The following is a 24914-nucleotide window of genomic DNA, read 5'->3' as shown; positions in this document are numbered from 1 at the left end:
GTTGTGAAAGGGTGTGTTTTTTGTGTTGTGAAAAAGCACATTCTAAGGACATTTGTTTACCAACGCGCATTTAGTATCCTTTTATTGGAGATGCTTTGAATTTAATCGTTCCCCATTCATGAAAACATAAAATAAGGTTTTTCTTGTTTTATTTGTATGGAAATATGAGAATGGTACTTATTTTTAAAAATTGAATGGTGAGTGCAACAAAGAGAAGAGGTGTGGTACGCTTATCACAACCTTTAGTAACTGTAAAACTGATAACATAATTTGTTTTTTTCAATCCTAATCCTAATCCAAGTGAGGTGGTCAACCGGTCCCAAAAGATGCTTTAGCAAGGGACTCAAATATCTAGGTCTCCAATGTCACTATATAAAGCTCGCTAACCTTCTCATTCAACTTCATCCCTTCTTTCGTAATCATAACTACATATATCAATCGCTACCTTTTTTCACGCACTCCCAACCAAAGCTTTCCAAAAAAACTCTTTACACATGATAAAACTAAGGATTTACTTGCTAGTCCTTGCTACCATCCTCGGGTGCACCACCGCGGCCCGTGTCGCCATCTCACCCACCACAGACTTCATCAAAGCCTCATGCAAAACCACCTTGCACCCGCCTCTATGTGTCCGATGTCTCTCAACCTATGCTAACTCTATCCAAGGAAGCGATCACCGCCTCGCCAAAGCAGCCGTTACAGTCAGCCTAAAAGACGCCAAGTCAGCAGCCGCATTCATTTCTAAACTAGCTCGACTCTCCGGGATAAAACCCCCAGAGCATCAAGCCGTTAGAGACTGCATCAGTACCATGACCAACAGTGTGACAAGTCTTAGCCAATCGGTTCAGGAGCTCGAGCGGATGGCTCGCACCAAGGGTGAAGACTTCGACTGGCACATGAGCAACGTGGAGACTTGGGTGGGCTCGGCTCTTACTAATCAAAACATATGTGGCAGGGGGTTTACTATGAATGGACATGTGAAGGATGTTGTGACCAAGAGGATAGTTTATGTGTCACAAGTCACTAGTAATGCACTGGCTTTGGTCAACAGGTTTGCGGTCAGGCATAGAAAGGGTATTCATAAGCCGTGAGTCTATAAGATGTGCCCCATAAGAATACCAAGAAATAAATGTACAATACTGAGTAGATATTAGTTTGTCACATGTACCACTTATCGTTTTATGTCGAACTGTATAAACATAGTAGCATGTTTTATAGTAGCATGTTTTTCATATAAGTGAAGCCATCACTTCTTTATGTTTTTAAGTTTTGTTATGTTTGAATCAATACAAGGAAGATGTTTACAAATTTCCGAAGTGCAACTGCATAAGAAAACAAATCATTTTTTATGTATTATTAAAATTTAGAGTTGGGGGGACAAAAGCTAGATTCTTCCACCGACCATACGTAGCACCCTATTTTTTTAAGGAATACAACGATAATAAAAGCTGAAAACATGTGCAACCAAACTCACCAAAAACAACATAATTGGATCCCTCCCACTTCATTTGTTTGAAAGATTACAAACTAACTTTTTAAATTATATATTTAAGTGCTTTTTAATATGTAAAGGGAAAATCATCAAATTAACCTTCTTTTATCAAGATAGTTAAATGCCATTAAGTTCCTGTGGTTTAGTTTATTTTAACATTTTAGTCTAAAGATTTCAAACGTTGTCATTTTAGTTCAAATAGTTTCAAACGTTGCCATTTTAGTGTTATTTTAGTCCATTTGGTTAACTTCATCCCTTTTTTTGTTAACGAAAAGGACAATTCTGTCATTTTATATGTAATTCTGTTAACTAAAAGAGCAATTTGGTTATATAAAATGACCGAATTGCCCTTCTCGTTAACAGAAAAATGGATGAAGTTAACTAAGTGGACTAAAATGGCAACGTTTGAAACTGTTTGGACTAAAATGGCAACATTTCAAACCTTTGGACTAAACTGGCAAAACGGCCAAACCATAGGGACTAAATTGGCATTTAACTCTTAAGATAATAACCTTGACATTTTAGAATTACCAAAATAGCCATCCTGCGCCAACCAACTTTCTCTTCGCGCCAAAACCATTTCTTCCTATGCCAATCATCTAGACTTCCTGCAACATTAAATTTCATCTACTACGCCGTATGGAGAAGCACACCTTCTTCATGCGTCGTAGCTAGGGGTGTTCAGAATTCGATTCGAATTCGAAAAATTCGAAATTCGACTCGATTCGAATTCGATTAAAAAGGTTCGAATTCGAGTTGATTCGTATTCGAATCCACTAATCGAATTAGAATCGAATACGAATTTATGATTTTGAATTCGATTCGATTCGAAATTCGAATTCAATTTATATATAATTTTTTGATATATGTATAGACACACACATATAAGTTATAACTTATAAACATGGCCAAAATATGAACTACTTCCATAAGTGATAAGTTTATTATTCATAACATTACCAAACCTACTGACAAATACTCCATGCTACTTATTTCTAAATTTTTACCTAACTTAAATCGCTACCAGTAACCAACCTATCTTCTAATTTTGGTGTTTTGACATATTGATAGTTAATTTTGCAGAATATTATATTTTATGTTGAATATAATTAGTTTGTAGTGTTTTAAAAAATGAAAGTAAAGTAATTTATTGTTTAGTGTGAATTTGAATTAAATCGAATTTATTCGAATTCGATTCGAATTCGAGTTTCAAATATTATTCGAATCGAATCGAATACGAATTCAGGTAAAAATAATAAAAATTCGAAAAATTCGATTCGAATAATTCGAAAATTCGTTATTCGATTCGATGAACACCCCTAGTCGTAGCCTGGTCCTGCACCACCTTTTAATCTTCTACGACATTCAAAAATTCCAGTTTGCTTCCATCTTCACTGCACCAGCCTTCTCCTGCGCCACAACATCTTGCGCCACCCTTTTCAATTGTGCCATTGTTGTACTCCTGTGCTGATAATCTAAAAGTTTTGATGCCTACTTTGGTAATCTTTGTAATCAACTTAGCTAATTTGGTGATTTTCCCTGGCGCCCGTATGTAAGGTATGTTTGGCATGGAGCTTTTAAGAGCTTTTAGGAGCTTCTAGCTTTAATCTTTTAAGAAAAAGCTCTTACTCAATAAAAAGTCTTGTTTGGTTGAAGGAACTTGAAACTTTTAGGTTAGGAGCTTGAAGCTTTTGGTTGAACGCTACTACTAGTAGCGTTTAGAAGGAGCTACAAGCTTTTAAGGAAAATGACTATTTTAACCTCTAAAAATAAGGAACTTTTTAATGCAACAACTTTCTAAATTTTTAGTTATGTCCATTTTGGTCATTTTATATATTTTATTAAAAGCTCCAGCTAATCTGCCAAACACCAAATATATCTAAAAAACTACAGCTACTAGCTACCAGCTTCCAGCTTCCAACCACCAATTATCAGCTTCCAGCTATCAGCCACCAGCTACTTTTGCCAAACATACCCGTAGTAGTAGTAGTAGTAGTATGAAGAGGATGACGACATGCCTGTTAGGTTAGGTTAGTATGATGAGATACGTATAAAATTGAACATACGTTACAAGTGATGTCATGTGTTTGTGTTCGTGTCAGTTAGTACTAGTGTCGTGTATGTGGCTATAGTCTAGGTCTACTACTAATGCAAACCTAATTCTCTATAACCAGTGGCTCTGATACCAGTTTGTCACACTCTCAAAAACCACCTGCGTGGTTTTACCGCGAGACGCGTGACAAAGCAGGATCTAAGACACCGGTCATATAGAACGACCTCTATATGAGAAAAATATGTTTTAAACCAGACAACTAAAAATAAGTTAACAAAAATGCGGTACTGTAAATGAACGTAAAGTAAACTGTGCGCCAACAAAAACACCCAAAAACCAATAGTAAACAAAGTGATAATGCATCATTCTGAAATATGTTTTGATATCCATGTTGTGCAACTAACCGTGAGTACCTTAGCGACCTGAGAAAACATGCAAGAAACAAGTGTCAACAATTATAATGAGTGAGTTCACAGGTTTAGTTTATAGTCATAAAATAAGTCATTTTCACTAGTTTCCACTGTTTCAATCCAAACAATTATGATGCAGGAACATGACCAAACTTTGATTCGATTAGAGTCAGAGGGCAGTAATAGTGGTTTCAGATCGTAGAACAGGAGATGTGATTTTTGAACTGGGAGTTAGGGCACGCGTGATTAACGTGCGTGATTTATGTTTCCAACATGCGTGATTAAGTTTTTTGAGGTTTATAACGTGCGTGATTTTCAAAATAACGTGCGTAATTTGGTCGCATAATGGTCGTACGTTAAGCCGTAATGTACGTTAACTGACCTCTCTCTCTCTCTCTATATATATATATATATATATATATATATATATATATAGGGTAAGGATCGTGTAAAAAGGGCCTAACGTGTGAGAAGTGTATTATAACACTATATATAATACTATATAACACCATATAAACACCGTATAACAATATATAACATCATATAATACCATATAACACTATATAACACTATATAACATTATATAACAAATATAACACTATACATCTATCATAGACATGCTATCAGACAAACTATAGTGTTATATTTGTTAAATAATGTTATATAGTGTTACATAGTGTTATATGGTATTATATGGTGTTATATAGTATTATATACAGTGTTATAATACACTTCTCACACTTTAAGCACTTTTTACAGGATCCTCTACCTATATATATATATATATATATATATAATGGAAGGTTCAAATGAGACAAAACTATTTGTAAAAAGGAAAAAGAATAAGTTTCAACTAATATAAATGTTTCATTTTATTTCATTTAATATTTGTATTTAATTTCTTGTCTTCCTATTTAATAGCTAACTATATTAAATTTGTAACTTATTTTCAAAATATATATATTTTAAAAAAAATATATATATAAAGAAACCTAAAAAAATAAAAAGAACCAAAGTGAACAAAACAAAATAAACCCACTACACCACCAAAAACCTAAAAAAAAACGTAACCCCTCAAGCTAAATGCTAAAAACTAACCCCCCCCTCCACACACACACACACACTCAAGCTAAATGCTAAAAAATTAAACCATAAAGCTAAACCCTCAAAAAACCTAAAAAAATCTAAAAACCTAATTTTTTTATAAAAATTGCTATTTTTAGTATCCAATTTTTTTTTATAAACGAAAAATAGAAATTTTTATAAATAAAAAATTGTGTTGCTTTTTAGATTTTTTTGTGTATTGTTTCTTATGTTCACACTGGTTCTCACAGTTCTCGCAATAAAGAGTGGTTCTAACGAATTCTTCTCCTAAAGTGTAAAAAAGGCCTAAAGTGTAAGAAGGGTAAGAAAGAATCTCAGCCATTAGATCTTTTGATCTAATGGTTGAGATCAATAGGGACCAAATTGTAAAATATTTTCATTAATTTGGACTGATTTGAAATATTTAGGGGCAATATAGTCTTTTAAACCCACTAGAAATTAGGTAATGCACATGTAACTTCCCCCCGTCTTTTTTAAACGTCAATAACTTTTTATAGATAAATTTTTTTTTTAAAAAAAATTACACCATAATAACGAGCGTTTTTTTATCTTTAATATGAGTACCATTTTGCTATACTTATATAGAGAAAAAAATATGTTTCGATCAGATGTTTAGTCAATGAATGGTGTTATATACTTGCTGAATGATGTTATATACTTGCTGAATGGTTTATATACTTGCTAAATGGTGTTATATATTTGCTGAATGGTGTTATATAGTTACTGAATGGTGTTATATACTTGCTGAATGCTGAATAGTGTTATATACTTGCTGAATGGTGTTATATACGTGCTGAATGGTGTTATATACTTCCTATAATTAAGGTGGCGGTTATGGGAAGTTTTTAATTATTCAATTAATGATAAAATTACTTGTTTACCCTTTTCAATTAATTTAGATCTAATGGCTGAGATTCTTTCTTACCTTTCTCACACTTTTGGTCTTTTTTACAATAACCTTACCCTATATCTATATATATATATATATATATATATATATATATATATATATATATATATATATATATATATATATATATATATATATATATATATATATATATATATATATATATATATAAATGAGATGTGATTTGGGCTAGGTGGCATTGGATTTGGGACATTTTTGCTGATGTGGCAACTTATATTTTTGAGTTTAGGAGGGAATTCTCAAATGCCTTCATCATTCACGATTTTACGAAAATGAAAGCGGGATCCGAATGGTGTGGGTCGGACTTTGGGTCGTTACTGGATTCGGGTCTCATATTAAACACGGATTCTTCCCTTACACAAACCCTAATTTTGATATCCATTTTTCTAGCCGTCTCACTCCGAATCTCAACGAAGACATCAATCTTTCATCATCGCGAACACTAATCGCATCAACAATCATCGAGCATGAGCATAATCTGGTGTAAGTTATTGATTCTTGTTATGAATATCTCATCAACTTCTCATTCGTCCACTAGGTGATTGTTTACATTATCCCGTTTTGAATATCGCTCATCCTCTTCTTCATCGTTTCTGAAGTGTTGAGATCTATCTTATCTATCTTGACATTTGGTTTTCTTGGTTTCCATTATTTCAGTTGTCAGCGTTTGTTCTGTTCGTCGTTCATTGGATTTTGTGTTACAAGGGTTGATTTTTGGTTTATGTCAGACTGATCTGAGGTTTAATTTGTTTTCTTGTCAGAGTGCGTTACATATTTTGGATTTGGATTAATTTTACTGTTTTTTTGATGTTTTAAGAGTTGTTGGTTGCAGGAGTCTTAGGTATTAGGGTTTTGTTTCGGTTCCTGTTTTCAAATCGACCGATTATGCTTTATATTTTTATGCAACTCTCTTACCGATTCTTCTTACTTCTTGATATCTAGGTTTTTTTTTTGTTTCAATTTAAGGTAAGTTTTTAACAAATTTGGTTCAATGGCATACAGAAACATTCTACGCTATCGTAGTCCAGTTAAGATTTGTTGTTAAACAGACATTTGCAAGCGTCGTCGAAGAACTTATCGAAGCGAGGACTCACTTTCAATCTAAAGGTATGTATACGTTTTCTTTCTCGACATCACACTTTAATAATCAATGTTAGTTTAATTTTCAATACAATTGTTTGATGTGAGTAAGTGCTAAGATTGAATGCATATGAAGTGTTTGTTAAAATGCATGAATGAAAATTTGTTTCCATATATCAGCTTCTTTATTTTGTTTATTGTTGATTATTTAGAGTCAAAGAAATCACATATGGATAATTTGGCGAGGAATACATTATCATCGATGCAAATAGCGAGGTATGTACACCATTTGTGTTTTCATATATTTGCAGTTGTGTTATTAACCGGAGTGTCTTCTATGTGTTCGATTTTTGATATTTGGGTTTCAGGTTAGTAGCACACAACCAGTTGAGGTGAATTCATCGAATACGCGTGCATGCCTCACAGTGTCCCAAACTTCTTTCTTGGTTTTTGGTGGGTTTTTGCAGCAGAAAAAGCCTACTGCAAAGTGAGAAGTTGGGAGAGATGCTCACTTTATGTTTACACGGATCTGGAGTGGCTGTGCGGAGGGGCAATGTAGGCGGTTAGAGGTTAGGATGATCCGGTTTCACAGCCGTCGGTTGTGACTGGTGGTGTTTATGGAGAAGACGGACTAGGGTTACACTTTGAACCCTCGACAGCGGCGATGGTTTTTCAAGGTCGTATGATTGTCGATACTATCTCCATGTGTAAGCCACAGGTCCTTTAACCGCCAATTAACTCTCGTATGGTTTTATTTATGTTTAGGTTACGCTCTGGAGATATCACCGTATTCAACGAACACTTCGAGCCAACAAAAGTGGAAAGCTTATATAGTGAGTTCGTTGATGGTGGTGAAGTGAAATTCCGGCAAGACTTTTAGTCCAATAGCACTGGAGATAGGATTTTCCAGTAACACTTTTAGTCATTGATTGGTCATTTATTTTAAACTATTTAAAGAGGTTTGCTGGCTGTTAAGATCCAAGTACATCTCAAAACAACTTCGGTCACCTGTGGGATCACCGGAGCAGTCAACATGGACTCTAATGGATCAACGAGTGCCAAAACGGATGGTATACTTTCAAATTCTATGATTTTGTTGATCTTTTTTCTCTGAAGTTGATTCAAAACACATTATGTATGTGAAAATGATTGCCCGGCTGGTAATCATGATATGGTGTTATCTTTACGTTCTTAATTAGGTATCATAACAAGAATTAAATTGATCAAAGGACATTACATGAATTCATAATGAAAATTGAAGTTATGACCATGTTTTTTTGTTAATTACCATGAAATGAAGTGGAATTGGTATTAGTTTATGTTGTGTTTAGTTTTGAAATGCATTTATAAAATAAAATGTTAATGCTGGCAATTGTATAAATATCTCTTTATTCAATAATATAACAATACTATTAAGAAATAATGTCAGCAATGGTGATGATGATGATCTTTTTTATATTGTAGACCATAATAAGAAAATAATGATAGCGAGTCGGGATACTGCTCCACATCATGGTGGCCTAAAAGGTGATTATGACTAGGTTGATCTGGAACTTTGCTCACAATGTTGACAGTATTAAAGTGTAATTGGATTTTATTTCCACTTTTGAGTCACTTATGATTCTTAAAATTTCTATATATTATCATAATTTTGTTGGGTACTAGAATGATCTTAACAATATTAACACGATTTGTATTATCAGAGTATGATTATGATTGTACCAGACCCTGGAAACATAATGCTTCTTAGCATTATGCAAAATTCTTGAAAGAGTTTTTTTTTTTTTTTTTTTTTAAATTTGTTTGATTAATATCTATTTCAATACACACATCATTGTTCATGGATTCATTTAATGATTTTTCACATCTGTTTGTTCTTTTGAATAGGTCTGAGGTGATTTTGCTTTAGCAGAGCAATATTGGCAGCTCCTATGATGGAAATGTTTTGTGGAGGTATGTTGATTTGATATATGAGACACGAAAGTACACCTCTTGCGCACAAAACTATTTTAATCAAGTTGTTAAGGCTTCCCAGGTAACTGGTATAATGAATGCAGTCTAAAGTTCTCTCTTCTTTTCTGAGGCTTCCTTATCTTCAACTATCTGTTCTCTCTGGTAATGAGTTCCTATTAATTTGCATAAATTCTATGAACACAACCAAAATGACTTTATGTACAAAATGGAGAAGCTTAATGTTGGTTATTCTTGAACCCACCGCCTCCGCTTCCCGGTGGGTTATTTGGTAGTGATGCTGACACGGTCTAACGACCACCATTGCCTTGCAAAAATGAGGTAATCACTATAACCGTTGGTAACCCTAACTTTTGTTTGGGTTCTGTATGTCTTATTTGGTCCCTCAGAGATTTGAGTATTGTTTCTGCCTTTCTGGTGGGTTTGGCCTTCGGTTGTGTTGCTTACGGTGGCATTCGTGGTCCTTATGGGTGACTGGTGGCATCTTCTATGACGTGCTCTGCCGCATGTTGAGACTATTAAACAGGCATGTTGTTTTGAGTATTTTACTTTTGAAATTTGGGTATCATTTCATCAGTATTTGTCGCTCGGTTGCGATAAGTTAAAAATAAGCTAATCTAATCTAAATCTAAATATATTAATATCTGATCGCTGGGAATAGTAACTTAACGACGTTACTGTTTTGACGTTAAAGTTAACGACGTTTCTCTTCCTGCTCTAAAATTCATTGAGCCTTTGTAGTTAAATTGGACATATACATAGTGTTAGGCTGATTAGCGTATGGCCTGTTTGGACTTGGGACACTCACCTTCCTCCCAGGTATTGTCTATAAGGATAAAAATAGAATTAAACAAAATTTAAAAACATAGTGGTAGGTTGATTCATTCTTGGTTTGTGATGTCTCCTTTCCTATTTGGTGTGATATTCGAGATGGCTATGTGAAAAGCCGATTCGCCCTCACAAAGAAACCAGTTTGTATAAATGCAACTACAATGGGATGATTGGTTAGGATAAACAATCTGAGCCATTAACCTGCTGATAAACTAATTTGTTTGAACTAGACAGACAAATAATGTGGATTTGGTGGTACTGATGTTGGGGGCATTCCTCATCAGTCATCAGAACCCTAATTGCTTTGCCCTTCATTTTACCAAGACGGATTTACGATAAGTTTTCGAAGTGTAAAATTCAGCGATTTTTCATCTTGGCTTTGGTATTGGAAATCGATCGGCTTGATACAGGTGTGATTTCATAATTTTGTGATATTTGTTTGAATTAGTATCATGAATGACGATTGATGATTATATAGATTACGTTTTTCTGTTTGAATTATGGTATTTGCAGTTCTTTTGTTTATTAATTTTTTCTATCAAAGTGAGATCCAATTCGTTTTCAGTTTTGTGTATTAGGTGTTGATCCTCAGAGAAAAGTTGAGCTAATTGAGGCAAGTCCCATTCTTCATTATATCATATATTGGGGACCCACAATGTGGAACGCATGTATGGGCTCGACCTTAGACAACTTCAAACTCAAAATGTTGTATGTTAAACCTTAAAAGTTGAAGTGATGATCTTATTACTTTTGCAAGTGAGTATATAAGAAAATGGTAAGAAGAAACGTTTTCTCAATCTAGACTTATTTAGGGCATCAGATTGAACTTATCTACAAAGTTTAAACAATCCATATCTACATTTTTTGCAGGCATGAATTTAATTTGTAGCATGTATCCTGATAGAAACCTTATGAATGGGTTGAAAAGACTGGTTCGGAGTGGGATTTTAACTCCGATAGAAGACATTAGGAGACTTTTTTGATTAGCTAAAATGTAGTCTGTTGCTTAGAGTTACTGTCCTGTTGTACTTGCATAGATACATTTATGCTAAATCTTTTTCAACGATATATTGTGATTGTTTTTACATCATGGTCAATTGTGCGTCGCTTTATCAAAGGCTCTCCTTATCCAAGGTTTGTTTATTCATAATCCTATGATTTTACAAGTTTTTTTATTTGTGTATAGTAAGAAATAAAGTAATTTTATTTGATTATTAATATATGGTGCGTATTGGTAGGGGTGTTTTCTTTTGTGTTCGTTGTTAGCATCTTAGTTCATTGTTTGTACTTAACATCTTCTATAACGGTGAATGTAGGTTTTTTCTAAGATTTAATCAATCCGTTTTGGCTAAAAGACTTCGAATACTTCAAAAAAAAGTAATAATGTCATCGTATTTGGCTAAAAGGTACGATTATTTACCTGTTATAGGTTTTTGAAAACAAATAATCTGATTATGAATCTAAGTAGAATAATAGAACTATGCACACACAACCCGTTTAACTAATGTATTCCCAGGTTTGACCCAAACACATATGGATGTTATACTATTTTGAGGTTTATCAATTATTTATGCCAAACCCACATACTTAAATAATTAAATTTTGACATCCAAAGTCAAAGTGCGTGAAGCACTGGTATCTAGGTGAATTAATATTAGGGTTGTTTGGATTAGCCTTCCCAAAATTATCATTCTAACTATGTCACTACTGCAAATCTGGTGGTTAACTTTGACTATCTAACGACTCATTTTTTATTTTGTGAACTGCAGGGTCAGTTTTGGGGTTTTCACTTAAGTTGGGATCTACTGGACCATGGTCCATTGATTGACTTCCAGAGATAAGTTTGGAACACACACATTCACACACTCATAATGGTTGGTTCAAATGAGAACAACAAAAGGGTTGAGAACTTCAAAATAATGTGTTAATTTATGTGATTAAGTTGAATCATATATGAATATTGTTGTAGTGTTGGTTGAGTGGGACACCTTTCTCAGGGAGAAATATGTAAACTAATCGGTTAGCCTAGAGTAATTGTGGAGTGCTTTCTTGATTTTTGAACACAAAGTGAAGTTTTGAAATTCTTTGGTGATGCATATATACATTGTTGTTTTGATTTGTGTGGCTTGACCTTTTAAGTCAATTCATGTTTTAAGAAAATGCTCATAATCTTGTGGGACACATGGCATCTTGTGAAGCCTCCTCACATTGATTTGAGCGGGAAAACAAGTGGGTCGAAATTAATTTTATATGGGCCTTTATTGGGTTTTGGTTAAAAAAGGTAAAAACATAAGTGCCTTTATTTCTTTGGGATTATGGTAAAAAAAAAGTGGTTTGGCTCAACTCATTTCTTCATAAGTGCTTTGGTTTAACTGGTACCGTATCACATAGCATAGGGGGTGCACATGTAAAGAAAAGGAAGGAGGTGCCCCATGGAAAAAAAAGTGTTATTTTACGGCAAATAAGGTTTGAAAACATGTCTTTTAATTTCAACATTGGTACCGCATAGTATTGACACCAAATTTTAACTTATTTATTTAAACACTTAATAACGTTTGAAAACTTGTCGTTTAATTTATTTAATGACATAATTAGATTATAAATTGATTTTTTCTGCCCGGGAAGTTCCCAGGTTATAAAGATTCACAACTACATGGTATATTTTTATTAATTAATATATATAGATGTATATTTATTTTTTAGATATAAAGATTCACAACCCGGGAGTATTCCCGGGTCACAACCTAGTATATATATATATATATATATATATGTATATATAGTATTTAACATTTTTTTGTATATTTGGTAGGGATTATCTAGTACTTGATTACATGATTTATTATTGTATTTTCTCACCCTATATAATGAGTTGTTACAATGAAAAATGCGATCGATCAATTACAAATATTTAGGGAGGCCGGGCATCTTACGGGTAGAGGTGCAAGGGTTTCAACCCTTGCTAGAACACTACACCGCTGCCACCCCCCAAGGGTAAGGGGCAAGGGTATGTTCCACGGGTACATCTACCCATGAGGGTTTGGACTTTGGAGAGAAGAGGTTTAAGGGTGGGGTCAATCTCTTGAATGGTGTGTGTATGATTGGTGGGTGAGATAAAATAGTGGGGTACATTGTTCAAGGGTATTTTGTAGGGTAAGGGTAAGGCGCTGGCAATATTTGTAGCGCAAGGGTACTCTGTAACAAGTTTAACATAACGCCGGTTGATTGATCGAGACAAAGGTGGCACCCTTGGGTTGCCCTTTCCCCCTATACACTTTTACTAGATTGGTTAATATTAAAGACAGCCAAAGAAACGATAATAGTTTTGTCACTTTCGTGTTAGTTTACAACTAACGAAGCGTGGACTTGTGAATCCCACTTGAGATTAAAGTATATTTATTTTAACAGATTAACGTTGCGAACTCTCGTCTTTGCTTCCCCAACATTTGATAGATTTGAATTTGATACCAATACCGACAAATATGCACAATTATTTACAAACAAGCTGTCCAAACAAGCATATGTTTGTTGTAATTAATGATCTATTAAACCAAATCTTTGACTATAATTCAACACTTATCTCGTCATGCCCAGTTGGCATGCCACAATGCCACTCATCATGCATTTGATTTGTTTTTTATATAGTTAGAACGAAGATCTTATTGATCCTGATGACTTGTAATAACAAGATGTAGCTTTAAAAAACAAAATACGTTTGTCTGAAACAGTAAAAGATTTTGAAAAGAAGAAAAATATATTTACGTTGTATGATCACCCGATCTGGTTTGCCAGTTTAATAGGACCGGTCAGCTAAAACAAAGACGGTTTGAGTAGACTCAACTAGATTAGTTATGTAGTTGGTTTCGGTTTGGGCTGGGTTTAAATTGGTCTTCCACTCGTCCACGGTATCACCCCCAAGCTGTGTTTGTCTCATAGTGGCTTAACACTTAATTAGATGTCTCATAGTGGCTTAACACTTAATTAAATGTTTGACTTTTTTAAGGTTGTTGAGAAAGTCAACCACCTTTGATAATTTACTGTGGACCGGTAAGTTTGTATGTATCCGAAGTCAACAAGAGATTAGAGTACATTTAAAGCTATAACGATTAAACAAGTGCACGTGATACATGGTTCTAGAACCGTGTAATCGACATTGTTTGGGTCTGTCCACAAGGTTTATACAATGCCACACATTGGTTTTTTTTCAGCCTAATCCAAGAAAAGTGGTCAACCCGGTCCTAAAAGATGCTTGAGTGACTCAAATAGCTAGCTAGATGGTTAAACCTCTCAAATGTCACTATATAAACCGCCATACCCTTCTCATTCAACCTCACCCCTTCTCTTATAATCATACCTAAAGCTTTCAACAACATTCTTTCCATATGGAAAAAATAGGGTTTTACTTCCTAGTTCTCGCTACCATCGTCGGGTGCACCGCAGCCGCCCGTGGCACCACCTCACCCACCACAGACTTCGTCAAAGCCTCATGCAAAACCACCCTGCACCCACCTCTATGTGTCCGCTGTCTCTCAACCTATGCTAACTCTATCCAAGGAAGCGATCACCGCCTCGCCAAAGCAGCCGTTACAGTCAGCCTAAACGACGCCAAGTCAGCAGCCGCATTCATTTCTAAACTAGCTCGACTCTCCGGGATAAAACTCCGAGAGCATCAAGCTGTTAGAGACTGTATCAGCACCATGACCAACAGTGTGACAAGTCTAAGCCAGTCGGTTCAGGAGCTCGAGCGGATGGCTCGCGCCAAGGGTGAAGACTTCGACTGGCACATGAGCAACGTGGAGACTTGGGTGGGCGCGGCTCTTACTAATCAAAACATATGTAGCAGGGGGTTTACTATGAAGGGACATGTGAAGGATGTTGTGACCAAAAGGATGGTTTATGTGTCACAAGTCACTAGTAATGCACTAGCTTTGGTCAACAGGTTTGCGGTCAGGCATAGAAAGGGTATTCATAAGCCATGAGTCTATAAGATGTGCACCATAAGAATACCATGTACAATACTGAATAGAAATTAGTTTGTGTCAAATGTACCACTCATCGTTCTATGTCGAAACTGTATAAACATAGTATCATGTTTTTCATATATGTGAAGCTATCATATATCTGTATGTTTAATTTTTAAGCTTTGTTATTCTTGGATCAATACAAGGAAGATGGTTACAAGTTCACGAAGGGCAACTGTTTAAGAAAAACAAATCATTTTTAAAGTATTGTTAAAATATAGGGTCTGGGGGACAAAAGCAAGATTCGGCCACCAACCTTGCGTAGCATCATATTTTGTAAAGTAATATAATTTTTTGAAAACTATAAAACCATTGATAAATAAAATTATACAAAGGAACACAAAAACACATTTAAATAACACTCACTACTGTTTTTTTTTTTTTTTTTTTTAATTCCCTCCACTAAAAAAAAGTAAATAAATAAAAACATTTGAGGTCATCCTTTCATAAAAAAAAACGATGGTTTCTCCTTTAATCACGCTCTCTTCTACTTAGGGCTGTAAACGAACCGGACGTTCAGCGAACAGTTCGTGAACCGTTCGGCAGAAAGTTCGTTTATGTTTGTTCGATTAGCTTAACGAACAAACACGAACAAAAAAAATTATTCGATTAGCTTAGCGAACGAACACGAACACAGGTCTCGTTCGTTCGACTACGTTCGTGAACGTTCGGTAATATTCGGTTACGTTCATTCGTGTTCGTTTGATTATATAAAAAAAATAATAAATAATAAACCATTTATCTAAACCTATTAAAAACTTGAAACCCTATTTGTTTCTTTGTTAGCTAAAATTTGGACATTCAAAAACATTATTAGAGATAATTATGTGTAAGTTAGTTAAACTTGATTCATCATTTGGTGGTGTAGTAGATTTCTTGTGTTTTGATTTATCATTTGATGGTTGTATTTATCTAGTTATATCCAATGTTTAAGGATAACAATGTTTTTGTTTTTTTTATTTTCAAGTTAAATGTTTGTTTGCGTTCGTCTTTATTTGCTTGTTTTCGTTTGTGCACGAGACCAGTGTTCACGAACTGTTCGTGAAAAACTGAATTTCCTTAAAGAACGAACACGAACATAAACTTATGTTCGGTATGCGTGTGACACCTCGGATCTTTCCGGATAACCTTTTGATGTAACAAACGTGTACGTAATCGACTAACAGTAAAAATGTATGAAAAACTATTTGTTATTATGTGTTATATGCCGATTTGCTTATGTGTATGTATATATATATGTATAAGTGTTATATATGTAAACCGAAACCTCGACCCGACTCGAGACCCAGAATGGTCTCGAGTGAACAAGTGACTTGGGCCGTTTGGGCCTTGTAACCGAGAACCCAACCCGGAAACCCTTAGCCCAACTCGCAACACTATATAAACCCGACCCCACCTCCCTTAGCCATTTTACACACTCCCTTCTCACACTCTCATCTCTCACACAAAACCCTAAAGTTCTAGCAACCAAGACCACTCTTCTCATCCTTCTCCCTCTTCTCGGGTTCAACCAACATCAAGAACATACTCGGCTTTAGCTCGGAACCGCCAACCGGAAGCTCATTCATCGATCCATCATACCCGCACATCTTGAATCTATAACCGGTTAGTGGTTTTAGCTCTTTCTAGATGTTCATGTGTTAATAAGGTCACTAGGACAAATATATGTTATGTGTTACTATGATTCTTGTGTATGGATGATGTTTGTTTGACATGTGTGTGTGGATCAAAATGTGTTAAATGGGTAACCGGTTAGTGTTTGGGCTTTTATATGATCCTTATTGGTTTGTGCTTGTTAATGTTGATGATTAAAAAGATGTTTGTGTGTATCTCGGTTTGTTAGAAAGCTTAGATGGATTGTGGTCATTATAAATGTATGTTTCGGATACGTGCAAATTGCTTGAATAATTATATCAAGGGCTTGATTATGAGGTTTTAAGTGCACGGTTTTGGGTTTTAGTAATATGTCTTTGTTTGAATGATTTTCAGTTTATTGCTTGAATGTTATGTAAAATGATGATGAACATGAAGAACAATTTGAATGCCTTTGAAATATTTTGAAATGTGTATATTTGATCTGTTTTGGCTAATGATCAGACAAACAAACATGTTTTAGTGGAAATGGTACAACATTTACATGAAAATGCAATTTCATTGGATAGTACAAGTCTGCAGGTTCTAGAAGGGATTGCCATGCAAGTTATCACGGTTGCGAGTCGCAACCTTTGGTTGCTACTCGAAACCACGCGTGACCAGTCGAAACCTCCCAGTTGCGAGTCGCAATCAGCATGCATCAAACCTGGTTGCGAGTCGCAACCACACCTGCTAAGTCGCAATCTCCGGTTACGAGTCGTAACCAAAACATGACGGACCGAGACCGCAGTTGCGAGTCGCAACCTCGGTTGCGAGTCGCAACCACCTTAGTTTCGACTGGGCTGTTTTATGTTATTGGGCCTTGACTGTTTGTCTTGTTGTTTTGGGCTTCAACTGTTGGGCCTCCTATTGACTGGACTTCATTCTGATCTGCTACTGTATGTACATATGTTACTGTTTGTAGTTCTGCCTGTTAACTGTTTGTATACGTGCATGCTATACGTGTTTACTTGTACCCGACTTGACCCATATTTGGTAACCATGTTAGGACGTGGTGACCAACATACTTAACCAAGTAACGTATCATACCGAGCAACCCAAGGTGAGTTCACAACTTAAAAGCATGCGTCCCGGTGGTTTGGGACACGAGACTAAAACAACCCTATCCCCTTGTAAAGGGGATACCGTCTACACTCCTTCCCTAGTTATTGGGAAACAAACTTACTTTATCTTCCCTTGTATTGGGAAACCTTTTTAGTTAATTACTGTTTATACGGATTGCAACTAACGGCACTAAACGCAACTCTATCACTCAAGTCCCTACTACATAATACCGATTAGTCGCCGGTGCCAGGCGAACGGGTTATTAGTTGATAGCGCTATTTAGGTTTTACCAGCCTCACACCGTGCCATGGTATGGGATCGGTCGTGAACTAATGTACTCAGGCATCCGTCAATGATGATAGAACATTGACATCGGGGCATCCTGCGGAAACGCAAACGGTTACCTAGTGTTCGGTATTGGAAAAACAGTTTAGTCGCTAAACTTTTGGGGTAGCTCCCCATGGCATGTATAAACGGATAAATTAACTGGTGAAACAAGTTTTTGGTAATTAAAACTGGACAACTAGTGAACTCACTCAGCATTATTGTTGACCCCTTACTGCATGCTTTGCAGGTGGCCAGTGACTGGAGCAGCTGCTTGGGATGTGTAGTGGTCGTCGGCCCGTATGTTGGGCATTTATCATGTCTACCTTTTGAACAATGTTTAAAACTGTTAATTATGCTTCCGCTACATTTTACTCTGAACTTAAGACTTTGAACTTTAAACTTAACACCGGCTAATCGTATGGTTAGTAAGTATTGCTTTTGTTATCAACTTAGTTATTCAGTATAATTGGTGGCTGGATCCTGGTCAGTCACGCCCTCGGAAGCGGGTGTTATCCGCAGGTGGATTTTGGGGGTGTGACAGATTGGTATCAGAGCCATTGGTTATAGTGAACTTGGTTTTAAAAAGGGGAAAAATCTTTTTGAGAAAAACCAGACTATAACCCGTGACTCGTGACGACACTACACTCCAAGTACAAGGCTCGACTTATCTGACCTCATAGCTCGGACCCATAGTTACTTGCTTACTTGTCTTATGCTTTCTGCTTTACTATACGTACTAGTTGCCTGATTAGATAGATACATCTTCTCTCTTCTATCTTATTCTCGCTATCACGCACTCATACTATGTTTTCTGGTTATGAAGACAATGAGTGGACGCGGACGAGGAAACGTCAACATGACCCCGGCTCAGTTCACTAGCCTGCTCAACACCGTGGCCGCAGCTTTCGCAGCTCACCCGATAGGTCAGCCTGCACCTGTGCAACCACGTGTTTGTACCTTCAAGACCTTTATGGATTGCAAGCCTCTTCCTTTCAATGGCACGGAGGGTGCCATAGGCCTTCTGCACTGGATTGAGAAGGTCGAAGCTGTTTTTGCTGTCTGTGAATGCCCAACTGCTAATTGGGTGAAGTTTGCTACTGGTACTCTAGAGGGAAGCGCACTTTCATGGTGGAAAGCGCAAATTCAAATGCTTGGTCTAGAGACTGCTAACGCTACTGCGTGGGAAGATTTCAAGGATATGATCAAGGAAGAGTACTGTCACAGGGATGACATCCACAAGCTTGAGAATGAGTACTATGAACTCAAGATGGTTGGGTCGGAGATTGAGACCTACACCAAGCTGTCCAACGACTATGCTGCTCTTTGTCCAAACATGTCTCGACCCATGTACCGAAGGATCGAACTGTACATCAAGGGTCTGGCTCCAGAAATTCGAAGCCATGTAACTTCAGCCAACCACACTACCATTCAGCCGATCGTTCGACTTGCTCACAAACTCACTGATCAGGCTGTGGAAGAGGGCAGGTTGCCCAAAAGGATCAGTGCTGCGGAAGGAAGTTCTAGTGATGGCAAACGAAAGTGGGATGGAAATCAGGGCAAGGATGCTAACCCTACTCAAGCCCCAGCTCAGCAAAGGAAAACTGACAACAACAAAGGCGCTCAGCAACAGGGTGGCTACCGGGGAAACTACCCTAAGTGCAACAAGTGTAACAGGCACCACAATGGGGCATGTAACAAGGGTCAGTGTCAGCGATGCCACAAGATGGGGCACGAAGCCAAGGATTGTAGAAGTCAGTTCCCGGCAAGGCAAAATCAGCAACAACCCCAACAGCAACAGCAGCAGGGAAACAACAGAGCATGTTTTAAATGCGGGGCAACAGGACACATGCGAAAGGATTGCCCTGAACTGAATCAGAATCGCAACAATCAGGGAGCTGGGAACAATGAGCAAAACAACAATGCTGGAAATGCAAGGGGCAGAGCTTTCGTGATTGGAGCTGGAGAGGCTAGGAACGATCCCAACGTCGTGGCGGGTAAGTTCCTACTTGATGATCATTATGTTTCTGTGTTATTTGATTCCGGTGCCGATGCCAGTTATGTATCCCTTCGCATTAGTAAGAAACTTAAGCATTCGCCCGCATTATTAAGTTCTAAGCATACCGTCGAGATAGCTAATGGCAAGAACATCGAGGCCACGCATGTGATCCACGACTGCACCCTAGAATTGTCTGGCCATACGTTTAGTATCGATCTTTTCCCTGTCAAACTTGGAAGCTTCGACGTTGTTATTGGTATGGACTGGTTATCCAAACATCGTGCTGAGATCCTCTGTCAAGAGAAAGCAGTTCGCATACCTCGCCATTCTGGTCAACCCCTCATCGTCAAAGGCAACAAAGGTGGAGAAGTCACAGGCATTATCTCGCTTCTAAAAGCCCAGAAGTGTTTGCAGAAAGGGCACACCGCTATCTTAGCACTCGTCACCAATACTCGCGAAAAGGAAAAGAGGATTGAAGATTTTCCTGTAGTACGCGACTATCCCGAGGTGTTTCCTGAGGAACTACCTGGACTCCCTCCCCATCGTCAGGTCGAATTTCAAATCGAGCTAGCTCCTGGAGCAGCACCCATAGCTCGTGCACCGTACCGTCTAGCCCCTGCAGAACTGAAGGAACTCTCTACGCAACTACAAGAACTTTTGGATAAAGGATTTATCCGTCCTAGTTCATCACCCTGGGGAGCCCCAGTGCTCTTTGTCAAGAAGAAGGATGGCACATTCCGAATGTGCATCGACTATCGTGAGCTGAACAAGGTTACCATCAAGAATCGTTACCCCCTCCCGCGCATCGACGACCTATTCGATCAGTTGCAAGGATCGAGCTACTATTCAAAGATTGACCTGCGATCAGGCTATCATCAGCTGAGAGTTCGTAATGAAGACATCTCCAAGACTGCATTCAGGACTCGTTATGGTCACTATGAATTCCTCGTTATGCCTTTTGGAATGACCAATGCGCCGGCTGTGTTCATGGATCTTATGAACCGCGTATGTAAGCCTTACCTCGACAAATTCGTGATTGTGTTTATCGACGACATCTTGATTTATTCAAAAAGTCAAGAAGAGCATGAACAGCACCTACGCCTTATCCTCGAACTCCTTCGCAACGAGCAACTGTACGCCAAATTCTCTAAATGTGACTTCTGGCTTCGAGAAGTCCATTTCCTCGGCCATGTAGTTAATGAGAACGGAATCCACGTCGACCCAGCTAAGATTGAATCGATAAAGAACTGGCCTACACCTAAGACCCCCACTGAAGTTCGTCAATTCTTGGGTTTAGCAGGCTACTACCGCAGATTCACTCAGGGATTCTCAAAGATTGCACAACCTCTCACAACACTCACTCAGAAAGGCGTCGCCTACAAGTGGAATGCAGCACAGGAATCTGCTTTTCAGAGGCTTAAGGATAACCTCTGTAGCGCTCCTATTCTCTCATTGCCCGACGGTACTGACGACTTTGTGGTTTACTGCGATGCGTCTATTCATGGACTCGGTTGCGTGTTAATGCAACGCGAGAAAGTTATTGCCTACGCCTCACGACAACTCAAGACGCATGAAAAGAACTACACGACGCATGACTTGGAACTGGGAGCAGTGATCTTTGCTCTTAAGATATGGAGACATTACCTGTACGGTACCAAGTGCACTATTTACACCGATCACAGGAGTCTCGAGCATATCTTTAGGCAAAAGGAGTTGAACATGAGACAACGTCGATGGGTCGAACTCTTGAACGACTACGAATGCGCCATCAAATACCATCCGGGCAAGGCCAATGTCGTGGCAGACGCCCTCAGCCGAAAGGACACTATACCAAAGCGCGTGCGAGCACTGCAACTTACCATCCAGTCTAACCTCCCTACCCAGATTCGAAATGCTCAAGTTGAAGCATTGAAGCCGGAAAACATCAGGGCTGAGTCTCTGCGAGGGTCGAGACAGCAACTAGAACAGAAAGAAGATGGTGCTTACTATGTAACAGGGCGTATTTGGGTTCCACTCTTTGGAGGTTTGCGTGAACTCGTGATGGACGAAGCCCACAAGTCCCGCTACTCAGTACATCCTGGTTCGGACAAGATGTACCATGACTTGAAGACTACGTATTGGTGGCCTGGCATGAAGGCCCACATAGCAACATACGTCAGCAAATGTTTGACTTGCGCCAGAGTCAAGACGGAATACCAGAAGCCGGCAGGCCTACTCCAACAACCGGAAATCCCGAAATGGAAATGGGAACAGATTTCCATGGATTTTGTCACAGGGCTACCTAGGTCTCAACGCGGAAATGATACTATTTGGGTAATAGTGGATCGACTGACCAAGTCCGCACACTTTCTGGCTATTAAGGAAACAGACAAGTTTTCTACCCTGGCGGAGATTTACTTAAAGGAAGTAGTTTCGAGGCACGGAGTGCCAACCTCGATTATTTCAGACCGAGACGCTCGATTTACTTCAGAATTGTGGCAAGCTATGCACAAATGCTTTGGCTCACGTTTGGATATGAGCACTGCTTATCACCCGCAAACGGATGGACAGTCCGAACGCACCATCCAAACTCTCGAAGACATGCTTAGAGCGTGTGTGATCGACTTTGGCAAGAACTGGGAGAAACATCTACCGTTAGTAGAGTTCTCTTACAACAACAGCTACCACACCAGTATTCAGGCAGCACCTTTTGAGGCATTGTACGGTCGTAAATGCCGGTCACCTCTCTGCTGGGCGGAAATCGGTGATAGTCAAATCACGGGCCCAGAGATGGTGGTAGATACAACGGAAAAGATTGCCCAGATCAGACAACGCATGGCGGCAGCTCGTGACCGTCAGAAGAGCTACGCTGATAAGCGTAGGAAACCATTGGAATTCCAGGTCGGTGACCGGGTTCTACTTAAAGTCTCACCCTGGAAGGGTGTGGTTCGCTTTGGTAAACGGGGCAAGCTTAATCCGCGATACATTGGACCATTCGAAATTACCGAGAAGATCGGTAAGGTTGCTTATAGATTGAACCTGCCTGAAGAACTGAGTGCGGTACACAACGTTTTTCACGTATCCAACCTGAAGAAGTGTTTGTCGGATGAAACACTTGTGATTCCTTTTAAGGAACTAACGATTGACGAACAGCTACACTTTACTGAGGAACCGATTGAGATCACTGATCGAGAGATCAAAATCCTCAAACGTAGCCAGATACCTCTCGTACGAGTCCGTTGGAACTCGCGACGTGGCCCAGAGTATACCTGGGAGCGGGAAGACCAGATGAAGCACAAGTATCCCCAGTTGTTCCCTAACGAAAACCCCAGCACTGAAGCTACGAACGAATTTCGGGACGAAATTCCAAACTAACGGGGGGATAATGTGACACCTCGTTGAAACGCTTTCAGTTACACTAGCTTGACAGTGGCTGCCTTAACTTTCGGGACGAAAGTTCCTAAAACTTGGGGATAATGTGACACCTCGGATCTTTCCGGATAACCTTTTGATGTAACAAACGTGTACGTAATCGACTAACAGTAAAAATGTATGAAAAACTATTTGTTATTATGTGTTATATGCCGATTTGCTTATGTGTATGTATATATATATGTATAAGTGTTATATATGTAAACCGAAACCTCGACCCGACTCGAGACCCAGAATGGTCTCGAGTGAACAAGTGACTTGGGCCGTTTGGGCCTTGTAACCGAGAACCCAACCCGGAAACCCTTAGCCCAACTCGCAACACTATATAAACCCGACCCCACCTCCCTTAGCCATTTTACACACTCCCTTCTCACACTCTCATCTCTCACACAAAACCCTAAAGTTCTAGCAACCAAGACCACTCTTCTCATCCTTCTCCCTCTTCTCGGGTTCAACCAACATCAAGAACATACTCGGCTTTAGCTCGGAACCGCCAACCGGAAGCTCATTCATCGATCCATCATACCCGCACATCTTGAATCTATAACCGGTTAGTGGTTTTAGCTCTTTCTAGATGTTCATGTGTTAATAAGGTCACTAGGACAAATATATGTTATGTGTTACTATGATTCTTGTGTATGGATGATGTTTGTTTGACATGTGTGTGTGGATCAAAATGTGTTAAATGGGTAACCGGTTAGTGTTTGGGCTTTTATATGATCCTTATTGGTTTGTGCTTGTTAATGTTGATGATTAAAAAGATGTTTGTGTGTATCTCGGTTTGTTAGAAAGCTTAGATGGATTGTGGTCATTATAAATGTATGTTTCGGATACGTGCAAATTGCTTGAATAATTATATCAAGGGCTTGATTATGAGGTTTTAAGTGCACGGTTTTGGGTTTTAGTAATATGTCTTTGTTTGAATGATTTTCAGTTTATTGCTTGAATGTTATGTAAAATGATGATGAACATGAAGAACAATTTGAATGCCTTTGAAATATTTTGAAATGTGTATATTTGATCTGTTTTGGCTAATGATCAGACAAACAAACATGTTTTAGTGGAAATGGTACAACATTTACATGAAAATGCAATTTCATTGGATAGTACAAGTCTGCAGGTTCTAGAAGGGATTGCCATGCAAGTTATCACGGTTGCGAGTCGCAACCTTTGGTTGCTACTCGAAACCACGCGTGACCAGTCGAAACCTCCCAGTTGCGAGTCGCAATCAGCATGCATCAAACCTGGTTGCGAGTCGCAACCACACCTGCTAAGTCGCAATCTCCGGTTACGAGTCGTAACCAAAACATGACGGACCGAGACCGCAGTTGCGAGTCGCAACCTCGGTTGCGAGTCGCAACCACCTTAGTTTCGACTGGGCTGTTTTATGTTATTGGGCCTTGACTGTTTGTCTTGTTGTTTTGGGCTTCAACTGTTGGGCCTCCTATTGACTGGACTTCATTCTGATCTGCTACTGTATGTACATATGTTACTGTTTGTAGTTCTGCCTGTTAACTGTTTGTATACGTGCATGCTATACGTGTTTACTTGTACCCGACTTGACCCATATTTGGTAACCATGTTAGGACG

General features: G+C 38.3%; 2 protein-coding genes and 1 long non-coding RNA gene across 15 annotated transcripts; all 3 read left to right on the top strand.

Annotated features, from left to right (window-relative positions):
• Positions 1 to 336: 336 nt before the first annotated feature.
• On the top strand, positions 337 to 1263 carry LOC110923148 (21 kDa protein). Its single transcript, XM_022167324.2, has one exon. It carries the CDS (start codon positions 495 to 497, stop codon positions 1089 to 1091), a length of 597 nt encoding a protein of 198 aa, XP_022023016.1. The 5' UTR covers positions 337 to 494; the 3' UTR covers positions 1092 to 1263.
• Positions 1264 to 6345: 5082 nt separating this feature from the next.
• LOC110926213 lies at positions 6346 to 11990 on the top strand. Of its 13 annotated transcripts, none has more exons than XR_004887058.1 (10): positions 6346 to 6473; positions 6993 to 7097; positions 7283 to 7346; positions 7439 to 7747; positions 7836 to 8140; positions 8535 to 8597; positions 8958 to 9023; positions 9106 to 11006; positions 11189 to 11278; positions 11642 to 11990. It is a non-coding gene; the product is annotated as an uncharacterized LOC110926213 (long non-coding RNA). The 13 variants fall into 13 exon arrangements; XR_002585055.2 differs by lacking the exon at positions 8535 to 8597 and having other exon boundaries at positions 8958 to 10282; positions 10451 to 10647; positions 10743 to 11006; positions 11642 to 11988; XR_004887055.1 differs by lacking the exon at positions 8535 to 8597 and adding exons at positions 6648 to 6729; positions 6823 to 6850 and having other exon boundaries at positions 6354 to 6473; positions 8958 to 11006.
• A 2125-nt stretch (positions 11991 to 14115) lies between these two features.
• LOC110924407 (21 kDa protein) lies at positions 14116 to 15056 on the top strand. The gene has a single exon (XM_022168416.2). The coding sequence runs from the start codon at positions 14255 to 14257 to the stop codon at positions 14849 to 14851; it is 597 nt and encodes a 198-aa protein (XP_022024108.1). The 5' UTR covers positions 14116 to 14254; the 3' UTR covers positions 14852 to 15056.
• Positions 15057 to 24914: the final 9858 nt, after the last annotated feature.

This window comes from Helianthus annuus, chromosome 17, assembly GCF_002127325.2.
Source record: "Helianthus annuus cultivar XRQ/B chromosome 17, HanXRQr2.0-SUNRISE, whole genome shotgun sequence".
Lineage (NCBI taxonomy): Eukaryota > Viridiplantae > Streptophyta > Magnoliopsida > Asterales > Asteraceae > Helianthus > Helianthus annuus.
Note: the sequence above shows the minus strand (reverse complement) of the source record. Positions and strands in the feature narration are given on the sequence as shown.

What these genes read in the sequence shown, in the direction of transcription:
- LOC110923148 (XM_022167324.2), top strand. Translation starts at nt 495, where the DNA reads ATGATAAAACTAAGGATTTACTTGCTAGTCCTTGCTACCATCCTCGGG.
- LOC110924407 (XM_022168416.2), top strand. Translation starts at nt 14,255, where the DNA reads ATGGAAAAAATAGGGTTTTACTTCCTAGTTCTCGCTACCATCGTCGGG.